Source organism: Cherax quadricarinatus, chromosome 60, assembly GCF_038502225.1.
Source record: "Cherax quadricarinatus isolate ZL_2023a chromosome 60, ASM3850222v1, whole genome shotgun sequence".
NCBI classification, from domain to species: domain Eukaryota; kingdom Metazoa; phylum Arthropoda; class Malacostraca; order Decapoda; family Parastacidae; genus Cherax; species Cherax quadricarinatus.
In genome coordinates this window covers 2,465,460-2,487,704 of record NC_091351.1, presented here as the reverse complement: position 1 = coordinate 2,487,704, position 22,245 = coordinate 2,465,460, and the positions used below count along the sequence as shown (strand labels likewise).

At 37.7% G+C, this 22,245-nt stretch overlaps 1 protein-coding gene across 6 annotated transcripts in view; it reads right to left on the bottom strand.

Annotated features, from left to right (window-relative positions):
- Nucleotides 1–5,097: 5,097 nt before the first annotated feature.
- Taf2 (TATA-box binding protein associated factor 2) overlaps nucleotides 5,098–22,245 on the bottom strand; it is a 39,475-nt gene continuing 22,327 nt past the window's right edge. For 4 of the 6 annotated variants that reach the window (XM_070097887.1, XM_070097888.1, XM_070097889.1 and 1 more), the window contains exons 18-25: nucleotides 20,238–20,411; nucleotides 18,522–18,767; nucleotides 17,199–17,355; nucleotides 15,507–15,726; nucleotides 14,221–14,383; nucleotides 13,126–13,266; nucleotides 10,628–10,784; nucleotides 5,098–6,132 (exon numbers count right to left, since the gene is read on the bottom strand). In XM_070097887.1, the coding sequence (XP_069953988.1) occupies nucleotides 5,396–6,132; nucleotides 10,628–10,784; nucleotides 13,126–13,266; nucleotides 14,221–14,383; nucleotides 15,507–15,726; nucleotides 17,199–17,355; nucleotides 18,522–18,767; nucleotides 20,238–20,411 (1,995 nt within the window). In that variant the 3' untranslated portion in view covers nucleotides 5,098–5,395. The remainder of the gene's footprint in view (nucleotides 6,133–10,627; nucleotides 10,785–13,125; nucleotides 13,267–14,220; nucleotides 14,384–15,506; nucleotides 15,727–17,198; nucleotides 17,356–18,521; nucleotides 18,768–20,237; nucleotides 20,412–22,245) is intronic. The other 2 variants (XM_070097891.1, XM_070097892.1) reach the window with 2 other exon arrangements.

Genomic DNA, 22,245 nt, shown 5'->3' with positions numbered 1-22,245 from the left:
AATATTAAACTGCATCTGCCACTTCTCCGACCATTGCATCAGTCTACATAATGTGCTATTAATACATGTCTGCAACTTCTACATGCCCTCATATTCATTGTGCAAATTTATATCATTGTAAAATTAATTCTAGATTTCTTGAATAAAGTTTATCTGAACTGCCTCCCAGCATACATAAGAGGGATTACCAATAGACCCCTGGCTGTCTTCAAGAAAGCACTGGACAGGCACCTAAAGTCAGTACCTGAGCAGCCGGGCTGTCGTTTGTACGTCGATTTGCGTGCGGCCAGCAGTAACAGCCTGGTTGATCAGACCCTGATCCACCACGAGGCCTGGTCACAGACCGGGCCGCGGGGGCGTTGACCCCCGAAAACCTCTCCAGGTATTCACTCACAGGGTATTTACAGCGAGAGGTGTAGCCTCTCCGTGTACATACATTCAGAGATTAATCCCTATTAATAGATATAAGTATTGATGGTGAACAATGACGCTCCTTGATGCATTTTCCCTAATTAACTGTTATAAGTCAAGGAGTCTGAGTCAAGAATACCTTGTGAAAGATAGTGAGTCCTGAGCGCTGGTTGAGGACGTTCACTGTAATGCCTCCTGGTGTTGGTGGTGGTGTGGCTCCAGGGTGTGCTGGTGGTGTGGCTACTGGCTCTGGTATTCTCCATCCCTCCCTCACTAGCTGCAACTCATCCATTCCACCGCATCTGAAGTTCTCACCAGTTTATTGTTTGTTATAATGGTGATACTGGGATACAGGTGTAAGTAAGCTGCCGCTTACCAGGTCCGATCTCGCATGACTTTATTCATACACGACGCTTTCAGGATTATTATTATAATTATGGGGAGCGCTAAACCCATGGGGATTATACAGGGCCTGTGGGAGGGAGGGGATGGAAGGTATTCAGGCTCAATTCAGGGAACTGGAGAGCAGATCTAATTCCCTAGATCAAGAGCCCCTCACCAGCGTCGAGGAACGTCCCTTGAGGAGTTGCTTTCAGAAAGTGTGAAAAGTTAGTTCACTGATTTTCGCCGGGATATGAACAGTCAAATGTTATAATGAACAAAGTTGTTCCGAAACAAGGTGACATATATTTCATACATTTTGAAAAGCCCCTCGTTATGTTAAGCATTTCGGGTAAACTAAAACTAGAATTTGAAATATAGAGAGCTTGTCTATCTTAGTAATGGGAGTGTGAGACGTTCCTGGCTAGGAAATGTTAATTACTTTATATCAGTTCCAGAGAAAAATGATAATCTAAAATTTAAAATTCAACCTCAAATTCTTCACTTTATGCAGTTTACAGATAATGTAGTTTACATACAATGTACTTCGCGCAAACTAATCCTGTTAAAAAAAATAGTTAAGAACTGGACATGGATTATCTAGTGGGTGACTATGACTAACATTTAAGCTAGTATATTGATACAAGATACTTGAGACCATATAATGAACTTATAATGACATACTTTAGTTATTACTCCAAGAAAGGAGTTATGAAGTGATATATTACCTGGTGGTATATGGGTGATCCTGAGGGTGACAGGAATCCACATGTAGCTGCCAACCCTGACTACCACACCACACCATAACACTCACGTACCTGACAACATAATACACGTAAATTACGTGTAATACAAGCATGTTAGTCTGACAATTTTATTTATGTACTCCAGATTCATCATTTAGGGAAGTAGTTTAAAGATTACAGAGGTACATAGTCTCTCTCTCACATAGGAGCTGTGACTCGACCCCTAAAACTACATATAGGTGAGCACACACACACCGGATTATAGATATAGCATAACTTTATGGTCATAGGGAAGCACTAAACTCGTAAGGGCCATGAAATGCTTATGAATAGGAAATAATCAGGTTTGATCCAAGGAAGGGGAGAGTATAATCATAAAGCATATCTGGTATGTAGCGAAGCAAAATTACCGTCTGTGGTGAGAAGCAAGTGTTGTGTAGTGTTGTGATGGTGTTGCTGTCACCATCATCATCATCATCATCATCATCACCATCATCATCATCATCATCATCATCATCATTACCTTCTCGCTCACTTTCGTACTTTTCCAGAATTTAATATTAGCTATTTTATCTTTTTTTTTCTCCTGTATTATAAATGACACTATAAAATGCTCACGCTTTTACTGCTTTCACTGCTAAAACAGCTCACTTTCACTGCTAAAACAGCTCACTTTCACTGCTAAAACAGCTCACTTTCACTGCTAAAACAGCTCACTTTCACTGCTAAAACAGCTCACTTTCACTGCTAAAACAGCTCACTTTCACTGCTAAAACAGCTCACTTTCACTGCTAAAACAGCTCACTTTCACTGCTAAAACACCTCACTCTTCCCTCATTTTTCGTTTTATGCACAACGTTATTTTCCTTATTAAATTTTTTACACTAGGATAATAATTCTTTCACTCTTCCTTTTCTCTCAGGAGATTATAATCAGATTATTATTATAATCGAAACTAAGCGCTAAACCCACAAGGATCATACAGCGCTGTTCTCTTGGGAGAATCATTATAATAATTAGTTATTATATAATGAGTTTGGCAGTTAAGCGTGGCTGGGATAAACATCTTTTAAGCTTTTTTTCTACAGCTTAGAGGGGGAGAGGGTAAAGCTTGCCTTGAGGCATCTCACTAGATTATTATATTCACGGAGAAGCGCTAAAACCGTAAGGGTCCGACAGCAGCACTGATGAGAGCAAGTGAACGAGTGACTGGTGAAGCCACGGTATATCTGGTCTGGTTTTCCTGGTCTGCAGGATGGTCCCCAGGCCACTCTGGGGACCACTTTCCTCCTGAAGTGCTGTTAGTTTACAGTTATTTCTAACACATCGGCGGTGGCAAGGTGACTCGAAAAACAAGAAACAATATTCATAACTCTCTCCATTACTGTTTTGCCAGAGGTGCGCCGATACTACAGTTTAAAACTGCAACTATATCTCGACCCATCTTTCATTATTATATTCATAACTATGCGCTAAACCCACAAGGGCTGTACAGCACTGTCACCCTTCCTTCAGAGGGTAGGCACTGTACTTCCCACTTCCAGGACTGAAGTTCAGTGGTGGTGCTGAGAATAGCGACCATATAGCACCTGGAAAATGGGAAGCAATCAGGTTTGATCTCAGGAAGGGGAGGGCAGCTCCATTTTTCTGGGATAAAGGGACATCCCTTGAAGGAAGTAGCAGCACCAGCAGAGTATTTTTTTTTTTTAAGCTAATTTATAATTTAATACAATCAAGGGGAAGTGCTAAACCCATAGGATTATACAGCACCTGTGTGGGAGGGGGGGGATGGAAGGTATTGAGGCTTAATTCAGGGAACTGGAGCACAGATGTAGTTCCCTAGATCAAGAGCCCCTCAAAGGCATCAAGGAACCTTTCTTGAGGGGGAGCTAATTTATAACAACATATGTTGACCAGGAAAAAGGAAACACATTTGCCAATATTCATTCAACAGTCGTCTTGCCAGAAATGTCCTACATCCCCACCCCTCCTTCAGAGTGTAGGTACTGTACTTCCCACTTTACACACATCTGCTGGATCCTCAAGCCCCTACCACTTAAAACCTTCTTCACACCTTTCTTCCAACCCTTCCTGGGACAATCTCTACCTCTCCTTCCTTCCATCCTGGATTTATACACCCTCTTGGTCATCCGTGGTTATTATTATTATTATTATTGTTGTTGTTGTTGTATTATTCTATTCATGGGGAAGCACTGAACACATAGGGCTCTTAATCCATTTCCTTGGATTAAGAGCTCTTCACCAGCATCATGACACCCTCTTGAAAGGACAACAGCTTCATAAGTTTTGTTTCAGCATGGTTCTATTTCTTTACAAGTGTACGTATTTTCATTTTGGTAGTGTATAAAACACTTTCATTGGACAGGCAGAGGGCATGAAAAGAGTCTGTGAAAATATGAGGAAGCACTAACCCTGTAGGGATCATACAAGGCCTTGGGGGATGGAAGGTAATGAGATTCAGCCCCAAAAAAAAGGGAGGGTAACTCTATTCTTTGGATCAAAAGCTCTTTGTCAGCATTGAGGCACCTCCTTTGAAAAGCACACAGGTTATACAATAATGTGAAATCTTAGTTTCAGTAAAACACATGCATGGATGCTGTTTGTTTTCCTTTACTGTAGTTCAGTTACTTTATGTGACTTAATGCATCTGGTATGGTGAGAGACTGGAAGAAAAACTACCAGTACAGCTCTACATATGCTCAAAGAAAGTTCTGAATTCGTAAGTGTGTTCCACACTACATATCATAGGCTAGAGATGGTAGGGATGAGAGCTAGGTGCTTAGGGAAGGATATTGGTTGAAAGGGTGGGGTTACAGATGTAGCAAATTAATGTCAGCAAGGAAATCATGGAAGGAATCCACATTTTAGATGGAACTATAAAGATTAGTGAAAGATGAAACTTGTTAAGACACTGAAGACAGCAGCTGAAATGAAGTCAACATGTTCTCTGATATACAAGACAACCTGGAGAGACCTGGAGAGAGTTTCGGGGGTCAACGCCCCTGCGGCCCGGTCTGTGACCAGGCCTCAATTATTACATAAATCATGGGGAACTGCTCAACCCATGTCATGCAATGCTATGCAAAAAATTTATCAAGAAATGGGTGTCAGGATGACCTGGTAATCCTCACAGAGTAGCACAGATCACCCTTGCCCACTGATAGCTCAAGGCTAGGCTTAGGTATCTTGGCAATTATGCTTTTATAGTCACATTAAGCACTAAACCCATACAGGTCACACCGTTCTGTCTTGGAAAGTGGAAAGAGAAGTATATAAAACTACATGCCCAATAAAAATGGGAGCAACATTCAGCAAGTCTCAACAATTTCTCTGTCGTGGAAAACTCCAGCCAATCAACTGAAGGCATTATTAAAGACTATAATCCCTTTACCATGAAAAGGCATCTGCCTTCAGAGGACATGAGCAATGCTGGTTAATATAAGATACTGAGATGCTTGGATATCTATAACTAAGTTTTTATTAGATAAAACCTTGAGGAAAATAGAAAAACATAATTAGGGTACATTAATACACAAACCACTCTTGTTCATTTATTTTTTTGTTATCAATACACCATGATGGATGCCATAAAATTCTATACTAAAACAATTATTACACAAACAAAGGATCCAACTTGGTGCTATGTTGTGTGCTTAATTTTATAAGCTTAACATAATTAAAACTTTAAGATCAAATAATGAGAGAAAGAATAAAAAAATAGTGTTGTGGTGTGGATACAGATTAAGCACATGGTTGACTGAATAAGAAAAGCTTGGCCAATAAAGAAATATTCAGCAAAAACATCATAAGATTTGTTTCAATAGCTGGAATGGCAACTAAAACATGTTATTTGTCATATTGTTTGGTTGACTGTTTGTTGGGGTGCCTGTTGTGGTGTTTGGAGTGGTATTTGACACTGTGTTTGGCACAGTGTTTGCCATAGTGTGTGGTATATTGTGTGACATGTGTGGCATATTGTGTGACATGTGAGACATATTGTGTGTCATGTGTGACATTGGGTTTGACATACTGTGTGACACTGTATTTGGCATATTGTGTGAAAGGTGTGACAAGGTGTTTGATATGCTATGCACTATATGTGACATAGAATGTGGCAGAAGGTTTGACATAGAATGTGGCATGGTATTTGACATAGTGTTTGATATACTATGTGACATGTGTGACATAGTGTTTGGTATACTAAGTGGCATGTGTGACATAGTGTTAGACAGAGAATGTGGCATGGTATTTGACATAGAATGTGGTATTGTGTTAGACACTGAGTGTGGCATTGTGTTTGACATAGTGTTTTGCATGTTTGACATACTGCTTGCTATACTGCTTGACAAACTTCCTGCCATACTGGGTGGGGAGCCAGGACTTGGAGGGTTGGAGGATCCTGAACTAAGATTCTCTTCTTGTATGAACTTATCTAGTTTATCCAGTTTGTCTTTATGCTCATGTTTATGCTTCTTATGTTTCTTGTGTTTCTTATCCTTCTTCCTCTTCTTGCTCTTGTGGGATCTGCCGTGAGAATCAGCACTACCTGTACGGAACATGTCAGACTCAAAACCTGTGGAGAAAATAACCTCGTTTTAGTACTGGTAATTGACCATACAGAAGACAGGGAGGAAATATGCGAAAAACTGTGTACTATATATATACAGTAGGACCCCCATATCTGTGGGGATACATTCCAAGGACCTGCCGTGGATACCGAAACGCAGGTACGTACTAGCAAACTCTATATATAAGTCCTATACATATCTATTATAAAGTTTAATTGATAAATTGTGCACAATAAGCAGAAAATTATCACTTTTTCACTGATGGGAAGCACTTCAAGGTTTCTCTTAGGCTCTAAAGAACTGCCAGCTTTTCTACTTTTGTGCTCTGGGGCCATTATTATACAAAATTAAGAAATATTTTTGGGCCACAGTAAACTGTGGATAAATGAAACCACAGATACTGAATCAATGAATGTGGGGGTTCTACCAGACCCTATTTCTATCAGTAAAATTGTTTGTACCAGCAAAGGGCAGCAATTTTAATTAAAAAGAAAATAATGAAACTAAATATTAGTATCAGGAAGCAATCTGTAGGGAAAATAATATCAATATAATAAAGCTGATACAATTTGTAAACTCTTAACCCTTTGACTGTCGAAGGGCCCAATCCTGAAGTTGCTCCTGGTGTCGCAAAATATTCGAAAAAAAAAATTATTTTTTCTTATGAAATGATAGAGAATCTTTTCCCGATTGTAAAGACACCAAAAAAATGAAATTTGATGGAAAACTGACGGAATTACGCTCTCGCGAAGTTAGCGACTTCGGCGATATTTAAAAATCGGCAATTTCGCCCACTTTGAGCCCTATTTTCGGCTAATTCCGTTATTCCAGTCAACCAAACTCATAACTATTTCTTCAGAACTCTATTTTTTCTATCGATTGAGCACAAGAAACTGCCCATTTACCGATTTCAACTACCCAATAACATGGTCAGAAATTTGCAATTTGGCCAATTTCACGAAAATTAAAAAATACGACAATTTCAAAATAAGGTCCAGAATGAACAATGCAGACATTCCTGGCTCTAAAATAAGATTTTCTTTGTTCATCAGTCATGTCTCCAGGTCCCTGTGATATTACTCTTGCTTTTTATTTTGAAATTTTATTCAAACAAAAAATAGAAGATTTACTGTTATGCAGACTACTGCAATACTGTAATAATTGTAAAAATTACATCAACCCATTCATGACTGCGTATTAGAATGGCTATTTGGACATTTATTGGACAATGACATCATTTGTTTACTTTTGAACATCGGCAAAAATCAAACATTTCCTGTACTTTGTGCTCCATTTCCAGGTTCTTTTTATAGTAAAATTAATCAAAATCACCTCCATTTCTATAATATAGTTTCCATTCTATCAAATGAGACCATGAAAACGAGAATACAACCACAAATACTATACGAAAATAGACCACAAAGTCGGCATTTTAATTAAAAAAAACGGTCGGAGTTTTTTTTTTCTCATTATGCACTGCGTGCTCCAGGATTTTTTTTATGTGGTGCACACTGACCACACAGACCCATTCTCTCACATGTGGGCCTACTAGCTTTCTCCTGCCTGATTTGAAGCCGCTAGAATTTATGAGTATATACACGTCAAACACGGTACCTCACAAACGTATATATACGGCCGCGGCAGTCAAAGGGTTAATGGAGGAAAATGAAAATACTGTAGTAGATGACATTCTGAGTGAAACATAGTTCACATTTAACTATGTGTAGGAAATGTGCAATTTCCTGCTTATAACAAGTCACATGACTGTTTCTTAAATTAGAAAATAAATAACTTAGTGGCTAATCCCACATTATAAAAATTCTCAATTACATAGCTGAGACTTTAGGAAAATGATCTGTATGATGGAATATACAATTCAATGGTGTGTAGTTCAATGACATTCCAGACTTGGTTAAAAAGTTTAATAAGCTGAAATAACACTACCTATAAGGAGCTAGACCAAATCCAGTCTTTCTGTAATTTAGCACTAACGAGAAAGCCTGGATTATTATAAGTATTTTTCATGGCTTTCTTTGTTTTTTTTTGGCCTAGCAGTTGAAAAATACTGTACCTAGAACAATACTGCTCATTGTAGACAATACCCTGTAACATTCAGGTAATTTGACTGACACTTCCGAACTTGTCAGGGTTGAGTGTCTTCCTAAAAAACTTGAAGGCACTGACTCAATGAATTAAGGTGCTAACAAAGGAATAATATTTAAAAAAAAATCACTCAACTTATCAGACAAACAGTGAAAATACAACAGCAATGAAGAATTTCTGGTAAAATTATCATGAATGGTATGTAAAACTTTTCTCGCCTTTGGGAAAAGAACTTACAATGAAAACTCTGATCAAAATATGACCAGGATTTGAATGACTTCAGGGAACATTTCTCAATAATAATAATAATAATAATAATAATAATAAAAATTATCCTTACCACTGATGCTGGGTTTAAAAATGCTGAGGTAGCTGAAGACCTTGTCAATGAGGGGTTCATATAGCTTGAACACGAGAAAGCATCAGGAGAGGATAAACATGATAAAATTTACACGCACCACAAGTTAACTCAAAAGAAACTGTTGGAACTTTTATATGTGAAAGTAGCTTTAGAGATCCTTAAAAAAAATCATGCTGAAATTGCAGCCTTGAAAATACTAGGGAGATTACTAATGAGTTGCAGTGTTAAAAGTTATATAAAGAAAAAGAACGTGACTTGCATACCTTTAAAACAAATGATGCAATGTATACCCATCTACAAGCAAAGTAACTGAATGGAATATTCTTCCTGAAACTGAAATAAGCCCCTTATCAGCATCTTAACCTGAAGTACAAGCCTTACTTCTAAAGTATCTTCTATGGAAAAAGTGGTTCTTGCAAAATTTCTCCATGCCAGATTAGCATCCTAAAAATCAGTAGGAAGATCAACAATGCACTGCACTGCTATAGGAAGCTGCATAAAGAGAAACACAAGCAATCTGTACAGATTTTTAAAGAACTCTTTAAATATGTCTACATCTACAAGCAAAGCAATCCACAAGAAGTTCTCCTATATTAAAATGGCCCTCTGTGAGTAATTTAACCTCCAACAAAAGTCTTATTCTAAAAGCTGATTCCTCACTCAATGAAAATAACAATAATGTTTAAAGCCTGTCGAAATGGTTCTGCTGAGACTGTCTCCAATACCTCGTCTGTAAACATTTAGTATTTTCAAATTCCACACTATTCCTTAATGTTGAGGCTACTCTTCCCATGTTTGTCTCTTATCTGTGTCATTGTAAATCTTGGCATCCTCTTAACCCTTCAACTGTCCAAACGTAGATCTACGTTTACTCGCGTAGCGCTCCAAACGTAGATCTACATTTTATTTTACATTTGAAAGCATGTAAAATAAAACAAACGTAGGTCTACGTTTGGACAGTTTAAAGGTTAAACAAAGTCAGGAAACCCACCTTGACTATAAGAAAAAGTTTATGAAAGCAGTGAAAGACTTGAACAGTTTTAGGGAGGACTATGAAGTTGGCATGTTAACTTGGAGAAGTTTTGAAGATAAGCAGCAGGAAGAGGTGGAAGAACTGCTGCCATCATATGATGAATAGCTTATCCAATGACAAAATTAGAGAGACTCTTAGAAGCTGAAGCTAAGGAAAATAATGATGATTATGTTAATGCTAGAGAAGATAAGTTATAAATGATATTTTGGAAGTTTTCAAGATTTCTATAGATGAAGATAGTCAACTGTATCCACTGATAAGAATGGATACTGTTTAAAAGAGGACTTGAGGCTGTTTCTGCATTACAAAAAACTCTCCCTATACATTTTAATTTCAGACAGGTTGGTGCCCACTGCACAGTATTTTTCAAGTCAATCTTCATCACAAAAATCTAACACCACCACAGTAACCAGTTCAAGCATCACTGTAGAACTGCAGTTCCTACATCAATCAACACAGAACAACTGAAGCTCTGACATCAACCCCAACCACAAAACAACTGCAGTTCCCACATCAACCACAAACACAGAACAACTCCAACCTTCACCCTCCCTCCTAATACCTCATCTCTCACCTTTGATGATTCATGCCCACCAATGTAAATCCCTCTATCTCAGTGGAAAATGGCTGTGATTTAAAAAATACCCATTCTGAGTGATCAAGAGTGCTTTTGCAGATTTTACCAAGATAGCTGGTTCACATCTCCATGGGAAGTGGAAAAGAATTCTTCCTCCATAAGCCATGCATGTCATAAGAGGGGACCAAAATTCTGAATAAATGCTGTAAAAATAACTAAACGTAAAAAGAAAAGCTTCCATTTTTTTTAAGGTCACCCTGCCATGGTGGAAGATGGCCGGTATGTTAAAAAAAAAAGCTGGTTCGCAGGAATGCAACCCCCATGATTATGGGGATTATTTTTTTAAATTTGGAAAATTCCACAATTCGAAAACAGCTTGGCACCAAGGATTCCAGATTATCAATATTATACTACATAAGCACTTACATTCTAATCTATGGATGTTACCTGCAGTACCTCCATGTGCATCCTGGCTATCACCCGGAAGTGACGTGGTAGATTCAGACATGTCACCTTCAACACTGGGTGTCACACTTCGAGTTGTGAAATGTTCAACATTTTCCTCACACACTTCAATATCCTCCTGTACATAAAGAAAAAATGGTTTTGCTGCATGAATTTTTAACTGCAGCACCATGTTACATTAAGCATTGAAATGAGATGATTTTTATTATTATGTTTATAAAATGTGTTCTTATTCTTTTTAGTAATCTTTACAGGAAAAGGGGTTACTAGCCCATTGTTCCCGGCATTTTAGTTGACTTTTACAACACGCATGGCTTACGGAGGAAAGATTCTTATTCCACTTCCCCATGGATATATAAAGGGAAAGGGGACAAAAGAGATTGTAAAAATTATAGAGGAATAAGTTTACTGAGTATACCAGGAAAAGTATACGGTAGGGTTATAATTGAAAGAATTAGAGGTAAGACAGAATGTAGAATTGCGGACGAGCAAGGAGGCTTCAGAGTGGGTAGGGGATGTGTAGATCAAGTGTTTACATTGAAACATATATGTGAACAGTATTTAGATAAAGGTAGGGAAGTTTTTATTGCATTTATGGATTTAGAAAAGGCATATGATAGAGTGGATAGAGGAGCAATGTGGCAGATGTTGCAAGTATATGGAATAGGTGGTAAGTTACTAAATGCTGTAAAGAGCTTTTATGAGGATAGTGAGGCTCAGGTTAGGGTGTGTAGAAGAGAGGGAGAATACTTCCCGGTAAAAGTAGGTCTTAGACAGGGATGTGTAATGTCACCATGGTTGTTTAATATATTTATAGATGGGGTTGTAAAAGAAGTAAATGCTAGGGTGTTCGGGAGAGGGGTGGGATTAAATTATGGGGAATCAAATTCAAAATGGGAATTGACACAGTTACTTTTTGCTGATGATACTGTGCTTATGGGAGATTCTAAAGAAAAATTACAAAGGTTAGTGGATGAGTTTGAGAATGTGTGTAAAGGTAGAAAGTTGAAAGTGAACATAGAAAAGAGTAAGGTGATGAGGGTATCAAATGATTTAGATAAAGAAAAATTGGATATCAAATTGGGGAGGAGGAGTATGGAAGAAGTGAATGTTTTCAGATACTTGGGAGTTGACGTGTCGGCGGATGGATTTATGAAGGATGAGGTTAATCATAGAATTGATGAGGGAAAAAAGGTGAGTGGTGCGTTGAGGTATATGTGGAGTCAAAAAACGTTATCTATGGAGGCAAAGAAGGGAATGTATGAAAGTATAGTAGTACCAACACTCTTAAATGGATGTGAAGCTTGGGTGGTAAATGCAGCAGCGAGGAGACGGTTGGAGGCAGTGGAGATGTCCTGTCTAAGGGCAATGTGTGGTGTAAATATTATGCAGAAAATTCGGAGTGTGGAAATTAGGAGAAGGTGTGGAGTTAATAAAAGCATTAGTCAGAGGGCAGAAGAGGGGTTGTTGAGGTGGTTTGGTCATTTAGAGAGAATGGATCAAAGTAGAATGACATGGAAAGCATATAAATCTATAGGGGAAGGAAAGAGGGGTAGGGGTCGTCCTCGAAAGGGTTGGAAAGAGGGGGTAAAGGAGGTTTTGTGGGTGAGGGGCTTGGACTTCCAGCAAGCGTGCGTGAGCGTGTTAGATAGGAGTGAATGGAGACGAATGATACTTGGGACCTGACGATCTGTTGGAGTGTGAGCAGGGTAATATTTAGTGAAGGGATTCAGGGAAACCGGTTATTTTCATATAGTCGGACTTGAGTCCTGGAAATGGGAAGTACAATGCCTGCACTTTAAAGGAGGGGTTTGGGATATTGGCAGTTTGGAGGGATATGTTGTGTATCTCTATACATATATGCTTCTAAACTGTTGTATTCTGAGCACCTCTGCAAAAGCAGTGATAATGTGTGAGTGTGGTGAAAGTGTTGAATGATGATGAAAGTATTTTCTTTTTGGGGATTTTCTTTCTTTTTTTTGGGTCACCCTGCCTCGGTGGTGGGAGACGGCCGACTTGTTGAAAAAAAAAAAAAAAAAAAAAAAAAAAAATGTGTTCAGCCCCCATAGGTCATAAAACACTATGAATTGTGATGAGAAACTCACTACACTATATTATGAAAGTAACAAATTATGTAAGGCGTGCTGGAGAATGAACAGGCAGATTATTATTATATTCATTGGGGGAGGAAGCGCTAAGCCCATAGGGAACATACAGTGCCTTGGGTTTGGAAGGTAATCAGGTTCAATCCAAGGAAGGGAAAGATAATTCCAATTCCTTGGTTCAAGAGCCCTTCACAAGCATCAAGGGTTGAACTAGCAAAGACAAAACAGCCATAAAGTAGTGATTGCAAGAACACCAATTGGGTCTCCAGTACCTTAAACCATTTAGTAAAGTAATCTTGAGGTGTCCTTTGGATCTTATATAATAAAAACATAAATCTTAATTGATGAACTCACCTTTACTCTGTTTTTGTTCTCCTCAGTAAAAATGACTTCAACAGGCATTTCCACAATTTCTGTTTTAACTTCAGCCTTAGGTTCAGATATATCAACCAGTGTTTCCTTTACTGGCTGGGGAACTGTTTCTTCCTCTTTCAGCTGAAAGTTAAACAAAAAATGTAAGTCAATACTGAAAATAACTGTTTTACATATGAATTCATGTATATACAACAAAGCAGTGATAAAATAATTTTAGTAACAGTTCAATACATCAGGACCCTGCCAGAGGGGTGCCTTGATGCTAGCAAACTACTCTTGATCCAAGAAACTGGCACTAGTCTCCCCTTCCTTGGATCAAACCTTATTACCTCTCATTCCCAAGAACTGTATGATACCTAGAGGTTTAATGCCTCCTCACTAATATATTCAGTTATTTAAAGATAGTTTTTAAGATGCCCTCAGGGTATCAACACCTTAGGATACACTACTATATACTGATCCTTTGGTTTCTAAATAGGTTGTAAAGCCCAGTTGGGGTAAGCCAGATTGCTTAACCACTAAACAGGTCATCATCTGAGTGTGACGCATGTCAGGACACACTGTGCTGTTTCCTGAAGAATAAAACACCACCACTAAGTGAACAGGGGACTAGCCCTTAATTTTCACCCTGCTTATGATTCAAACAATAGGTTGGGCAAATATGTTTGTTAGTGGGTTTGGGTTTGAGAAAACCTGCCTAGTATGGGTCAGTAGGCCTGCTGCGGTGTTCCTCCTTTCTTATGTTCTTATTTTTTGGTTGTGAACTCAATGCTCTAACCATTGATTATAGCCCCATTACACAGATATTCTATAGTAAAAAAAAAAATAGATGCCAGCATTTTTTATAATCATAAGTATGTAAGGTATGTAAGGTAAAAGGATACAAGTGCAACTAATGCAACATTTTATTGTGGCAACATTTCACTCTCTAGGAGCTTTGTCAAGCTGTAATGGCTTGAAAGAAACGTTGCCACAATAAAATGTTGAATTAGTTAAACTTATGTCCTTTTACCTAACATAGTCAGTAATTCTATCAATATTATTACAATAATTAAATAAAAATCTCATGCCTACCACTAGCACTGGGTTCTGGATGGGAGGATGTGGAGGTTTACGGAGGTTGAGCACAAGAGCTGGCTCAGATGCTGGTATGCAAGCTGGCCTCCGGCGGCCATACAAGGCATAGTAGAGGTCCAACACTGCACACCGCACTCGGGAATCACACGGTTGTCCTGAGCTAAAAGGTATCAAAATAAAGCAAACAATATATAAAGGTAAATAAGTGCAGCAATATTACTAAATGTAAAAAAACTTTCGTTTTTCTTTTTAGGTCACCCTGCCTTGGTGGGAGATGGGTGGTGCATTGAAAAAAGAAGTGCACCCATACACAGTACAGTATACTTTACTCTCTATACAAATATATTGTACATAAGTTTCTGTCTTTGAATCACCCTGCCTTGACGAAAAACAGCAAATATGATCAGAGGAAGCATGTTTGCTCGAATGAGAAAACATGCTACTCTGATCATATTTGCTTGGACCTCCTCCTTTTTTCTGTAACATTGCAAGCTCCTGATGATGTGTTGATTGCCACACAAAAGAGCTAGAGCTATTATTCAACTCCCCCTGCCCCCCATGGTTGTTTGGCATCTTGTATCATTTGTTCATGATTTTTGCATAACAATACATATACTGAATGTTTGTGCATTCTGCAATCAAGTTCACTGCATTCACTGGATAAAGCTCACTGCTTGGGCAAAACATCATTCACAAAGAATCACATTGTACTGCATTTATGTGTCTTTTTTTACAGTGTTGGTATTGTCTACTATTTCTATCCACAGTCATTTTTGCTTTATGGAGATGTGTTCCAAGTCCATGGCACAGAGAGAGAAATAACTTAGGAAAAAACTATTTAATATGTAAAACTTTAAATATATTTTAATACAATTAGCACTTTTGTGAGAACTCCATGGATCACATCAATGAATTTCCATTGCTGTGAGTGAACTAGTGGTAGGAACTGGGTCATCATATTCACTTCTAGCTAGTCATACCCTGTATACAGTATAGACATGTTCCTTTGCTGCCTAAATTAATGCCCACTTTGGAAAAGAAAACTGGAAATAAGAAAACTGTGTTTCTGTCTGTTATTAGACATTCATCAAGCAGGTGAAACATTAGAAAGTAGACTCTACATCCAGTGACAAGACCTACAGGTGAGCTTGGAACAAGTGACTTCACTGCCAGTGAGATATTAACATTTGGGGATTACTGTAATGACAACTAATTCAATTAATTTGTTCTTGCAATTACAATGTGCCTGTTTGATACAAGTTTTATGTAAAATTTTCACTTACTTCATTATATTCCATAGACGTTCAACTAAGTGCTCAGTGTCAAGTTTGTGGCTTTGACCCATAATGAAAGGAGGATTCTGCGCTAGTGACACTAGAGTCAAATATCGAACACGTGGGACTGGATCTGATTCAGCCAACGTTAATAAAAAGTCAATGTCATCACGAGTCCCATCATGTGCCAGGAAGTCCACTATCTGCTCCACTGCCGAAACTCGTACATCTGAAAATAAGAAGACAGAGAATTTAGTACATAATCAATTTATAGATGAATGGAAATGGATTTTTTTTTTTTTTTCAACAAGTCGGCCGTCTCCCACCGAGGCAGGGTGACCCACCGAGGCAGGGTGACCCAAAAAAAGAAAGAAAATCCCCAAAAAGAAAATACTTTCATCATCATTCAACACTTTCACCACACTCACACATTATCACTGTTTTTGCAGAGGTGCTCAGAATACAACAGTTTAGAAGCATATACGTATAAAGATACACAACATATCCCTCCAAACTGCCAATATCCCAAACCCCTCCTTTAAAGTGCAGGCATTGTACTTCCCATTTCCAGGACTCAAGTCCGACTATATGAAAATAACCGGTTTCCCTGAATCCCTTCACTAAATATTACCCTGCTCACACTCCAACAGATCGTCAGGTCCCAAGTACCATTCATCTCCAGTCACTCCTATAACACGTTCACGCACGCTTGCTGGAAGTCCAATCCTTTGCCCACAAAACCTCCTTTACCCCCTCTCTCCAACCCTTTCGAGGACGACCCCTACCCCGCCTTCCTTTCCCTATAGATTTATATGCTTTCCATGTCATTCTACTTTGATCCATTCTCTCTAAATGACCAAACCACCTCAACAACCCCTCTTCTGCCCTCTGACTAATACTTTTATTAACTCCACACCTTTTCCTAATTTCCACACTCCGAATTTTCTGCATAATATTTACACCACACATTGCCCTTAAACAGGACATCTCCACTGCCTCCAACCGTCTCCTCGCTGCTGCATTTACCACCCAAGCTTCACACCCATATAAGTGCTGGTATTACTATACTTTCATACATTCCCTTCTTTGCCTCCATAGATAACGTTTTTTGACTCCACATATACCTCAACGCACCACTCACCTTTTTTCCCTCATCAATTCTATGATTAACCTCATCCTTCATAAATCCATCCGCCGACATGTCAACTCCCAAGTATCTGAAAACATTCACTTCTTCCATTAAATATCCGACTTAATTCTCACACTTAGATCCTTAATATACGGTATAGTGTAATTTATTTCCAACATAACGTGCATACTGGAATTTTGCATCCTGCATTCTTTCATCACTGTAAATGATGGCCAGATATTTTTTTTAACGCACTAGCCATTTCCTACCAAGGCACGGTGGCTCCCAAAAAGAAAATACTTTAACCATCACTCACTCCATCACCATCTTGACAGAGGGGTGCTGATACTATAGTTCAAAACTACAAATATCCCCAGCCCTCCTTCAAAAACATTATATTTGTTCATGATTCCAGGGATTATCACTGGTCCTCATACATTAGAAAGGAAACAGAAATAAGAATAACAATAAGAATTATTAAGAAGCACACAGGAAAGTAAAGTTAAGTACAGTGAACAGAAGAGAGATTGTTGGGCATGATAGTAACAATGAAATAAACCTCTCTATCTTACCAATGAACTGAGGATATGCAGCATATGCCTTGAAGATATCTGACTTAGGAGGTACGTGACCATTCTTCTGAAGTATGCGGATGGCATGAAGGCACGATACTGTGACAGTGTACTTGTAGCAAGGCAGGAGCTTTTCTAAATTTAAGTAACGTGTAATCTAGAAAATGAGGAAAATATAAGTATTAAATTATTTATTCACTTTCATAATTTCTTAATTGACACTACTACTATAATTCTTACTAAAAATTATTCTGCATTTAATTATATCATTTGTCTATTATCTGCATCTGCATTTGTAGAATGGCTTGGATCATATGCTATATTTTCAAACAATAAATAACTTCCGGAAAGGTATGAATTAATTTCAAGTTTTCGTGAACTCGGAAGATTAGCGATGTTCACTCATCCACATCTAAATAATGTACATATATGTTTACTCACATTGCAATAATTTTACCAAACTACAAATCTGAAATGTAACTGGAAAAATTTAGTGAAAATTTGGTCAAAAACTTAAGTTAATGTTCGTAATATTATCTTTGTAAGTTACTCCATAAGGTTAAATCACTAATAGTGTGATGGCATCTTCAATATCTAAACTGTCTTGAGTACTGACTGAATGAAATTCCAATGTAAAATACAGTGGACCCCTGGTTAACGATATTTTTTCACTCCAGAAGTATGTTCAGGTGCCACTACTGACCGAATTTGTTCCCATAAGGAATATTGTGAAGTAGATTAGCCCATTTCAGACCCCCAAACATACACGTACAAACGCACTTACATAATTACACTTACATAATTGGTCGCATTCGGAGGTAATCGTTATGCGGGGGTCCACTGTATTTCTTCTTCTTTCAACAAACCGGCCGTATCCCACTGAAGCAGGGTGGCCCAAAAAGAAAAACAAATGTTTCTCTTTTTAACTTCCAGCATAAGACATGTCCATAAGACATGCATGTCTTATGGAGGAAGAATTCTGTTCTACTTCCCCGTGGAGATAAGAGGAAATAAACAAGAACAAGAACTAGTAAGAAAATAGAAGAAAACCCAGAGGGGTGTGTATATATATGCTTGCATATACATGTGTAGTGTGAGACCTAAGTGTAAGCAGAAGTAGTAAAACATACCTGAAATCTTGCATGTTTATGAGACAGAAAAAAGACACCAGCAATCCTACCATCATGTAAAACAATGCTGTAAAACAATCATGTAAAACAATGCTGTCTACCTCTGATTACATAAACTCCATGATATTTCATACAATTGTAAAATTAAGTATTGAGATATGCAAAGTAATTTGTAATGCCTCATGCCCCATACCTCATTCAAAACCCTGCGCATATCCTCAGACAAGGAATCTGAAGTGATGGTAGCTGGGTCATGTTGTACAAGGGCCGGAGAGATGGCAGCAGCAAGTGCATCCACTAAAGCAGCCCTATAGTAGTTATCAGAGTAGCGATTTTTGGAGTTATCACTGTATTTGAAAAGATCCATCAAGAACCCTAATACTTCTGGAGGACACGCCTTGTGAGTGTTGCGGAGACCAGCCATTGCAACTGGCAGAGTCTGTAATATAAAACTTTTGATAATGACTTAAGACTAAAACATTTATTAGAGTTAACAACTCTTCAACTTTCTACCAGTACATAAAGTATAAGAAATAATGCTAGAACAAAGGTATTAGTTTTCAAGAGGACTTTGGGTCACTACTTGCTCAAAAGTGCCTATATAGACATTACAACGTAAGTTGTGATGTCCATATAGGCCAGCAAGCCACTAGCAACAACAGCTATTTTAATTAGGTGATTTGCTATTGTTTGCAATTTCTTTAAGTTACATTCTTCTGCTCCTCTCCATACATCTATATAATCACTCCTGACTTATAGAAGTTTTTGGCTTGATTAATTCCTATATCAGTACAAATTAGGAGGTGTGGAGTTACTAAAAGTATTAGTCAGAGGGTTGACAAGGGGTTGTTGAGGTGGTTTGGTAATTTAGAGAGTGGAACACAGTAGAATGACTTGGAGAATGTATAAATTTGTAGGGGAAGGAAGGTGGGGTAGGGGTCGTCCTTGAAAAGTTGGAGGGAGGGGGTAAAGGAGGTTTCGTAGGTAAGGGGCATGGACTTCCAGAAAGTGTACATAAGCATGTTAGATAGGAGTGAGTGGAGCCGAATGGTTTTTGGGACCTGACGAGCTGTTGGAGTGTGAGCAAGGTGAAGGGATATAGGGAAACCAGTTAGCTGAACATGAGTCCTGGAAATGGTAAGTACAATGCCTGCTCTTTAAAGGAGGGGTTTGGGATATTGGTTATTTGGAAGGATATCTAAACTTTCATATCTGAGTGCCTCTGCAAAGACAGTGATTATGTATGAGTGATGGTGAAAGTGTTGAATGATGATATAAGTTTTTTCTTTCTTTCTGGGTCGCCCTGCCTCGGTGGGAAACAGCCGATGTGTTAAAAAAAAATTAGTTCCAAATATTAGTTTTCCTTCATCAAGCCCAGTATACCTGGAGAAGATTTTGGGGATCAACACCCCTGGGACCCAGTCTGTTACCAGTACCTACAGTTACACCAGCCTTTATTGTTCAACATTTTATTTATGCAGTAAATTATTTAACCCGTAAACGGTCCAAACGTATATAGTATACGCTTTTTCAACATTTGAAAGTATGTAAAAAAAGTAGATCTTTTTTTTGTTTTTTTACATTTGAAAATGTGTAAAAAAACTTTGATCTACTTTTTTTTTTGTTATATTTGAAAATATGTAAAAAAAACGTAGATCTACTTTTGTAGCACTACACATGTGAACGTAGATCTGCTTGGACCGTTTACTTGTTAATTCAATTATTTATGCTACAGAACTCATTGTATATTGTGTGTATCTGTCCTATATTAGTTTTGGATGAGTTAAATGATAAGGTAATATCTATGAAGAGATTTGAGAAAAGAAAATTCAATCAAACATGTAAAATTTTAACAAAAATGATTAATAAATAACCCTACATTTCAGAAAATTAAAATAAAATATCAAACCTTAAGTATATAGTAATTCTGGAGGCTAGTGAAGTCATGTTGTCTGATGATATTGGGACACGAGAATGAACCAAACATCTTTCGGAAAATCTGCATCATGGCGGGTGGACCATTCCAATTAGCTACCATGGCATTAGCCACTCGAGTCAGACAATGGGCTGCCCTGCATCGTACCTGAAGGAAATGTTATTTATAGAAAGTTGTAAAAATCTGCCGATAAGCTATATTCCATTCCCAATTAAATGTTATTAAACATATGACCCAAATTGAAAAAAGAAAATAGGGAAAACATAGAGCAATATATTCATTCTAAATTAAAGATTAATTTGATACAGTACACTTGTAATTCATATACATTTATCTAAACTCATACTTTCATGTTTAGTCAATATTGCACCCGACTCTCCAGAATGAATGTAGCTAATACTGTCTTAACCCTTTGACTGTCGCAACCCCCAATCCTGAGGTGTCTCCTGGTGTCGCAAAATTTAAAAAAAAATAATTTTTTCTTATGAAATGATAGAGAATCTTTTCCCGATTGTAATGACATCAAAAAAACGAAATTTGATGGAAAACTGACGGAATTATGCTCTCGCAAAGTTAGTGACCTCGGCGCTGTTTACAAATCGGCGATTTCGCCCACTTTGAGCCCTATTTTCGGCTAATTTCATTGTTCCAGTCGCCCAAACTCATAGCTATTTCTTTAGAACTCCATTTTTTCTATCGATTGAGTACAAGAAACTGCCCATTTACCGATTTCAACTACCTAATAATGTGGTAAGAAATTTGCAATTTGGCCAATTTCACGAAAACTAAAAAATATGACAATTTCAAAATAAGGTCCAGAATGAACAATGCAGACATTCCTGGCTCTAAAATAACATTTTCTTTGCTCATCAGTCATGTCTCCAGGCCCCTCTGATATTACTCTTGCTTTCTATTTTGAATTTTTATTCAAACAAAAAATAGAAGACTTACTATTATGCAGACTACTGTAATACTGTAATGATTGTATAAATAACATCAACCCATTCATGACTGCATATTAGAATAGCTAGCTGGACATTTATTGGACAATGGCATCATTTATTTACTTTTGAACATTGGCAAAAATCAAACATTTCCCCTACTTTGAGCTCCATTTCTAGGTCCTTTTTATAGTAAAATCAATCAAAATCACCTCTATTTCTATAACATGTTATCCATTCTATCAAATGAGACCAAGAAAACGAGAATACAACCATAAATACTATACGAAAATAGAAGACACAGTCAGCATTTTAATTAAAAAAACGGTAGGAGTTTTTTTTTCTCATTATGCACTGCATGCTCCAGGATTTTTTTTATATGGTGCACACTGACCACACAGACCCATTCTCTCACATGTGGGCCTACCAGCTTTCTCCTGCTTGATTTAAAGCCGCTAGAATTTATGAATTTACGTCAAACACGGTACCTCGTAAGACGTATATATACGGCCGCGACAGTCAAAGGGTTAAATTAACTTTGGTTGAAAATGGTCTTTTCTCACAGTAAACCTTTTCAAGAGAACCAACTCTCAAATCTACCTCTAAGTGCTTCAAAAACTTCTCTTACAAAGTTCTTTACATACTTGTACTAAGCCCTTCAAGCACAAATGATATTTTAAACTGATAAAATGAAAGTTTATTGAAAAAAATAAATAAAAGTCCTTTAAATATTTACAAAACAGTGAAATACACTATCTCCAGTACTTAAATAACAATCAAGCCTAAATTCTGTATAATCACATTGCATAACACCATAACTGAGACATGTTGAAGATCACACTAAAACAAAATGCCTTTCAACTGCAACCTGTCTTACCAAGTCTCTGCTTTACCAATAACTGTTAGTTATTTACAGTACTGAACAGTCATTAGGGCAAAAAGAATTTGAAACACATTTTTTAAATTATTATACAGTATTCATAAGAAAATATTAAACCCCTAGGGATCATATAAAACCTGGGGCAGAGGGTATGAGACAA